The sequence below is a fragment of the Neodiprion fabricii genome, chromosome 6, assembly GCF_021155785.1.
Source record: "Neodiprion fabricii isolate iyNeoFabr1 chromosome 6, iyNeoFabr1.1, whole genome shotgun sequence".
Classification (NCBI taxonomy): domain Eukaryota; kingdom Metazoa; phylum Arthropoda; class Insecta; order Hymenoptera; family Diprionidae; genus Neodiprion; species Neodiprion fabricii.
Window position 1 is genome coordinate 14,622,666 of NC_060244.1, and position 7,997 is coordinate 14,630,662.

General features: G+C 44.1%; 1 protein-coding gene across 1 annotated transcript; it reads right to left on the reverse strand.

The window, feature by feature from the left end:
- Positions 1-5,373: 5,373 nt before the first annotated feature.
- LOC124185065 lies at positions 5,374-7,076 on the reverse strand. The gene is made up of 3 exons (XM_046575416.1): positions 5,861-7,076; positions 5,538-5,725; positions 5,374-5,454 (listed from the first exon to the last, which is right to left on the reverse strand). Exons 1-3 carry the CDS (start codon positions 7,074-7,076, stop codon positions 5,374-5,376), a joined length of 1,485 nt encoding a protein of 494 aa, XP_046431372.1.
- Positions 7,077-7,997: the final 921 nt, after the last annotated feature.

Genomic DNA, 7,997 nt, shown 5'->3' on the forward strand with positions numbered 1-7,997 from the left:
TGAGTGGGGGTTGCGCGGTCCGGTAATCACGCCGTATTTCTCAGATTCTTGACACTCGGCCACGCTATTTATGTGTTGGTCCTCGAACGCGCGGTTTGACTATTTGTGCTCATAATACTACTCGTAAAAAACCGTTACACAAACTACTAAGAAACTCCTATTTTTTTTTTGCAAGGGAAAACTACGTTTCATCGTTCGTTTCTTCCTTTCTACATTTTCACACAACCACACGCACATTCTACACTTATAAAAGCTTATATTGTCCTCTACTCGATGACGTAATCACTTGAGTACATCGGCTTACGTCTGGTGCGTTTCGGCGAGGGCAAACTTTCATTACCTTGATCACTGACTTCCCTTTCGCGAAGCACTTTATTCGTTCTCGGTTTACACACTTGCTCGTTGCGTGTCTCCTCATCACTCTCGTTACTCGACACATCTTCCGATTCGCTGACATCATCGACGTGTGGTTCCCACACTCGGAGTTGACTCGCGTGAGCTGTTGTTACGTACCGTTTTCCTGCTGCATCCGGATTTACGTCGGCGACGCGCAAGGTGTCCCCTGGGAGTTTTTCCGTGACTAGTAAGGGGCCGCGGTATTTTGAATGTAATTTCGTCGATTCTCCCGTGGAAGGGGGTACGGTTTTCATGAACACAACGCTTCCCTTGTCTATATATATATTCCGTGTTCTGCCGGCGTCATATCGCTCCTTCATTCGCTGTTGTGCGATCTCGATGTTGCCACGCGCGTACTCATGTCGTTGCTCCGTTGATTCATATTGCTCCGTTATTGCGGCTGTGATTCTGCGAAGCGTGCCCTCGTTCCGCCTAGGAGCGTACCCGTAGACTATTTCAAATGGACTCTTACCAGTACTTGCATTCCGCATTTCGTTCAGATCCAATTGAATCGAACGTATCCCGCGATCCCATGTTCGCCCGTCGTCTTCAGCGAGATTGCTCCGGATTGCTGCAACCAAGGTGGCATTGACTCGTTCCACCTGGCCGTTTGCCTGTGAGTGCCGTGGGGAGTTGAGCGTATGTTTTATACCATGGTCGTTACAGAAGCGGCTGAATTGTGTTGACGTGAAACACGTCCCTCGGTCTGACACCACGCGCTCGGGCGCTCCGTAATTCTCGACAAATTCGTTCAACACGCGGACTGTACTCGCCGCTCGCGTGTCGCGCACCGCTCGAATGACGACAAATTTCGACAGGTTATCCACAATCACTAGAATATATGTGTTGCCCTTATTACTTGCGACGAAGGGACCCAAGTGGTCCAAGTGAACGACGGCGAAAGGGCGCCCGGGTGACTCTTTAAGTCGTGGAATTGTGTCACTATACTTTTTCGCATTTTTGTCGGCACTACGAATAGTTGTCTTCCGTCCCGATCTTTGTACAAAATGCCTCCGCGCAATTCGTAGTCCTTCACGCAACTCTGTTCATATTTTGTCCGCGCACTCACAGGTTTGCTCAAAATATCCCGTTTAATTTGCAGTTGTTCGTCTCCGTGCTGATACACCGCCACTATTTCCTCGTCCGTGTTAACAGCGAGCACTCCTAGTGCCTCGGTTTCTTCCGGTTCACCAGCTGGCGCCCTACTGAGCGCGTCCACGTGCGCCAATTTTACCCCCGGCCGATGCACAATTTTATAGTTATATTCGCTGAGTAAGTCGTGCCACCGTATTACCTGTGGATTTAAAGTTTTCTGTGAGTCCAAGAAACATAATGCCTGGCAATCCCTAACGATAGTACACTCCACGTTAGCTAGCATTGCTCGCAATCGTGATACCGCCCAAACAATTGCCAGTAATACCAGTTTTCCGCTGTCATAGCGGCTCTCGAGCTCGCTCGTACGTCGGCTAATCGCGTAAACCATCCGCATCAGCGCATCCCCATCGCGCTGGAATAGCATACCGGCTAGACCCGCTGCGCTCGCATCCGTGTGTAGTTCCGTCTCCGCCGATGGATTGAATGTCTGTAACACCGGAGCGACGGTTAGTTTTTCTTTCAGAGTGGCAAACGCGTTGATCTGCTCCGGTCCCCATACGAATATCTCGTTCGTCTTCAGTAGCGCTGACAATGGGCTCGCGATACTCGCAAAATGTGGCACGGATTTCCGGACAGTAGCTCGTAAGTCCTAAGGAACGTCGTATCTCGTGAACGTTTCTCGGCGGTGGGAACTCTTTTATCGCTTTCGTTTTCTCCGTGCCCGGCTCAATCCCGTTGGCCGAGATCTCGTGTCCTAAATAAGCGACCTTGGAGAAGAGGAAGCGGCACTTCGCTAGTTTCATTGTGAGTCCGGCCATTCGCAGTCTTTCCAGTACTGCCCGTAGTTTCGGTTTTAGGTCGCTCCAGTCACGTCCGGGAATGAGAATATCATCCAAATAGAACAGCGCCACGCGATCGCGTAACGGTCCCAACGCTCGCTGCATCGCCTTGGAGAAATAGGCGGGGCCATTCATCAAACCGAACACCATGCGTGTAAATTCGACGGTCTCCTCCGTTGTGATGATCGCGGTTTTTGCAAGTGCGTCCGGTGATGGTGGAATCTGCAAATAGCCATGCGCCAAGTCCAGTACAATGAACAACGCACTGTCTCGTATTTGCGCTAAGTGATCGTCGATATTGGGCAGCGGGAAATGTACCCGCTCCGTGACGGCATTCAACTTCCGGAAGTCAACGCATAATCGTGATTCGCCCGTTTTCTTCTTGACTAGCAACACCGGACTCGCGTATGGTGACTCCGTATCGGTGACGATGCCCGCCTCTCGCCACTCGCTCACGATTTCGCGCATCGTCTCACGTTCGGGGGGTGTCACGCGATGATAGGGTTTGCAACACACAGGGCCGGCCCCCTCCTTTAATTTGATATCAATGACGATATCCTTCGCGCATCCTAAATCGTGTAGGCTCACCGAAATACAATCTGGGAACTCGTTTAATAACGCCAGGACTTCCGCTCGCACTGTCGCTGGTTGTTCGCCCCCGATAATCACGTCTCCGGGATTTATCGTCGCGTTTCGTGGCTCGCTACGCGTAATCGTCGCGATTGTTGATAACTCGCCGCGTATGGTCAATGCTCCTTTCGGCGTGACTTGCTCCATTTCTGTCCAATTCACGAACGGAAACTCGCGGGGTCCGTCGTGCGTATTCACCGTAACAAACGCGATCGAATTCGGAGGAATCGCCGCCCGTTCGTTCGTGCGCATTTCTCCAACCGGTTCGACGCAATCTGTCGGCAATAACCGGGGTCGATGAAATGAAAACTTCGCGCCGGTTTTTTCGTAATCCACACTGTCGTGATCCGTGAACGTTCTGCCGATTAAAACGTCCGTGCCCTGGTAATCGTCCGGCACTACTTGAAACTCGACATCTTTCACGCACACGTCGTTGATACTCACTTCCGCAAGTATCTTACCCAGACTGTGTACGACGATTTCGGACGGCCCCCACGGCTTAAGGGGTGTCGTTTCCGCGTTCATGTGCAAACCTAACGTTAACACAGTCGAAGCACAGATGGTGCACTCCGCACTGCCCATATCCACGTGCGCCGTCACTGATTTTCCGTCCAGTGTCGCACTTTTTATATATTTGAGCACGGTCGGATCCCGCGCGCTACCGACCAGTTGCACCGCCCGTGGCTCCTTCGACGCGCCCGCAGTACAATTTTTACTCACATGACCTGGCTGATTGCATTTGAAGCACGTCTGCTCGCGCCGTAGTTCAGTGCAATTTCGCGACAAATGCCCCGTCTTGTTGCAGTTGCTACAAGTGCGATGCTCGACCCACCTCCGCCCGTGTGGTGGCGTACGCTCACGGTTGGGATCGCCTCGCGTGGCCTCGTTCCCACGCGTTGTCTCGTTCGCGCCCGATTGCGTACGTTGTTGCTGATGTCGTGGATTGTCGCGTCCTCTTTTCTGCGATGAGGAAGCCGAGGTTTGTTCTTTCACACACCTGTCAAAATAAATCAAGGCGTGTAACAAGCTATCGTGGTCATAATGTGTCCCCGACATGACCAAATTGAATAATTCACGAGAGTTCAGTCCCGAGACTATCTGTGATTTTTCTTCCCAAAAGTTTAGATTTAGTCCCTTGAGTAACCGTGTCTTGGCATGGAAATAAGCCGATACTGACTCGTCCCGACCTTGCCGTCGGGCCAACATTTGGGCCCACCGCGTCGGCTTGTCGTGCGGAATCATAAACGTGTCCGCGAATCGTGCGCGAAAAATCTCCACGTCGTCAAATTTCGCCCATGCATCCTGGCCCAGTCACGTGCCCCGCCTCGCAAATGAATGCGCGCAGCCGCGAAAGCACGTACTCGTCCGTCCAATTATGCAGTTCTTGTAGCGAGTCGAGATTTTCAATCCATTCGCACGCATGTACTCCGTCATCCTCGCCTGTAAAATTTTCGATCGCGCTAGATAAATCTGGAACAATTTGATATGAAGGTGTCTCGGTCGATATGGTAGGGACCGCCGCTGGTTGAGAGTTGGTCAGTAGTAGAGATGTGCAATTACCGGTATTTTCAATTTATGTGACGTGACCGTCACAAATACCGTTTTGTGACGGTTAGTGACGTCACAAATTTTTTTTCAGTAGGTCTGTTGTGTAAATGACGGTCACAAGGTCGGTCACAATTGTTACCGTCAAATACAACTAGATAGACGTTCCGTGACGGTTTTTTTTTTTTTTAAATTAATTACTTACCTAATTGACAACAATTTCATTGTCGATGCTGTGTAGAGTTCAGAAATAGGAATGTTTGCTGATTTAATTAGAAAAAACAAATTAGTGTACAAATTAAATGAAATGTTTCATTAAAAAATATAATTTTTTGCATAAATAAATAGAATTTCAAGACTGGAATTAGCTCAATTTACTTACGATCGCATAAAAAAATTTAAATTATGTCAACTATTATTTTATTATTTAAAGATTCATTTTACATTACGACTTACATCTCATTAAAACATATAATTATTTTTTTTTTATTTGGATATTTCTAATATCATTTGAATATTTTGATAATCTGTTTTCAATAAAAAAATAATTTTTATTATATTATTTACTTATAATATATCAATCTTTTTTTTTAAATATATCAATTTTTACCATAAAATACTTAAATCCTGTGAGATCAGTAATATTAGTGACTAATTCATGACTAGTCAAGTTTTTTTATTATTAAATATTATTTAAGACACTTCTACCTCATTAATTGTTTCTATCTTGTCTCATTATCATCTGACGTTTCATCATAAGATTCATCATCATCATCATCTGCATCGCCTTGAATTTTTTTTGTTTTTTTATTATCCAAAAGTCTGACATTGTGTGCAATGTAAGTGACTTTGCCAGCTCGTTCAACTGTCAAGCGATTCCTTTTTGAAGAATGTATCCACCCATGTGTACTAAAAGAACGTTCTGTAGCAGATGAAGTTGGTGGTAATCCTAGAATAGCAACACTTATCTTGCTGAGTTGAGTTTTACCACACCAAACGGCAAACTTGCCACCATTTTAAAGGAGAAATCACTGTAATGGCTTGTTTAATATGATCTTTACTCCAAATGCCATCATTGTGTACGTAGTCTGAATATTCAGCCATAACACGATTGTAATCGAGATCTAATTTTTTAGATACTTTTGAGATTAAATCATAACCTTCAGCTTCTTGGTCAATAGTTAAGTTAGCCCCTTTATAGTTGGGATCCAATAAGTTAGCTGCGTAATGAATCGGTTTTAAAGCCATTACTCGTCTATTACGAAAATTCGTAAGAAAATTATTAATATCAGTTGAATTGAAAACTCTGAGATTTGAATTTTCCAATTCGTTAATAAAGTGTTGACTTAGCTCACCAAACGCTTCAGTTACTTGACTTATTTTAGGATCATCTCCTTCTAAATAAAAAATGCATTGCCCGATAGGTTTAATTAACTCATTGATTTTTGTCACTCGAATCCAGTACTCATTATTAAGAATATTGTTCCTCGTCGCTATGCTCAAATATTTTTGAGCATCTGGCATAACAGCCAATAATTCTAAATTATTTTTATTTTTCAAAAGACGCTCCAAGCAGTGAAGCAAATAGCCGAACCTAGTTTTAATTGGTAGTTTTAAAGTACATTTCTCGTTGAGCGAGTTTTGATTTTGAGCTTGGACGAAGAGAGCGCTGAGAACATGACTTTTTTTAATTTCTGTAATAATAGAAGTTGAATTCTGCACGCATTCGCTGACCGAAGGTATATTAGCTATGTCTTTGACTAATAAGTTAAGAATGTGAGCAGTACAACCGTAAAATGAAATACTCTGTTCCTCATATTGCTCATCTAAAATTTCCCAAGTGCATCTCATGACTGGCTCATTGTCCGTGCAAATACCCATAATTTTTTGTGGACCAATTGCTTCAATTACTTCCATCATCTTCCTCGAACAATTAATTGCTGACTTAGATGCGCTGGATGTAGTCAAAGTTTTAAAGAATACGGGTGTTGGTGTTGTAACAATAAAATTCATAATGCACTCATTTCGTATGTTTGACCATGAATCACATTGCATACCGACAGTTCGAGCAGATATTATTTTTTCATCAACTTGACCTTTAACTTTTTCATAAGTAGAATCAAGTAAAATATTGGAAATTTTACGTCTTGGTGGCAATTTAAAAGATGGACGAATAGCATTAAAAAATTTTTGCCAATAAGTGTTTTCAGTTATACTGAATGGCGTACCTGATGAGTAAATAGCTAGTGCCAATAAATTATTGAGATTCTTTTCTTCTTTTTCAGTCATAGAATCATAAAATTCACTCATAGAATTGGACGAAAACTTGGGTGATTTAGGCGTACTTGAGATCTGATCAGAACGATTTGGATTCTCCGTCGAATCATCAGGAGTTGAAGGAATACTGCTACTATTCACATCAACTTCTTCGACCACGAAAGAGTTGTCTGTTGATCCATGGTCAGATGATTGATTTAGTTCCTCTCTTGTGTTAGTAGCATACATGGAGTTTAATTGGTCAATCACCTTTTTTGGACAGGTGCTACATTCTTTGCGTAGATGTTTAGCCATTCTTGTGACGTTGATTGCGTACTTTTTATTACAATGATTACACTTGTATTGTTTCATCTTTTGGTTTGGATGAAAATTAATTCCAGCAAAGTTTCCAATAATGATTTTTTTTAAATGAGCCCTCGTCATAATTCTGAAATTTTAAATAAATAAATTTATATTAATTATTTTAAGTAACCCAACTTTTAGGAAAAAAAAACGTCATCATTTGATTTATTGACAGAAACAGATTAGTAACTATGCTTGAAATTTAGAATAAATAGTATATTTTAAATCATAAACATACTTACACATTCAAGTGAATACAAAAAAAAATGATTAAATAATTAATAATCGAAACAGATTGACGATATGACCACGTGCATATTACTGAAATAGAAAAGGACAAATACACTCCAGGTCCGATGATTTCCCGCTAAAATACGTTATTGCTTGTAATTGAAATATATTCCGCTAGATGGCAGTCATTTTTGACTGTCTCGTCACAACTCTATCGGTCACAAAACCGTTTTGTGACGGTCGAAAGTGCGTAAAATTACTCGTCACGTGACCGGTGTACATCTCTAGTCAGTAGTCCGACGAGAAGTTGTATGAGAGAATCCGTATTACCTTGTGATGATATAGCCCGTAACGCATTTACCAGTGGAGGGGCGGCTGCCTCGGTTACCGACGACTGACCGTTCGGTACCGCTGCTGTTGGTAAGCCATCCGTGATACCGCTAAGCTCCGGTGGTAACTGACCGCCATTCGTCGCCTCCCCTCGTGTGTACTCGCCTGGGGTTTCCGCTCTCGCTCCCTCGACGCGCGTCTCCGATTGAAGTCCATTCACGGGAGGTCCGTCTCCGCTCCTCGGCCCAATCTGACGGTCGCCATTTTGGCCGTTGTTCCACTGCCCGGGTCCAAGGGCTCCGACGCTACGTG

What these genes read in the sequence shown, in the direction of transcription:
- LOC124185065 (XM_046575416.1), bottom strand. Translation starts at nt 7,076, where the DNA reads ATGGCTAAACATCTACGCAAAGAATGTAGCACCTGTCCAAAAAAGGTG. An exon ending in TCAAGTAACTGAAGCGTTTG is followed by an intron (nt 5,726 to 5,860) that starts GTGAGCTAAGTC and finishes TTCATTACGCAG; the next exon opens with CTAACTTATTGGATCCCAAC. An exon ending in ATATTAAACAAGCCATTACA is followed by an intron (nt 5,455 to 5,537) that starts GTGATTTCTCCT and finishes TTGCTATTCTAG; the next exon opens with GATTACCACCAACTTCATCT.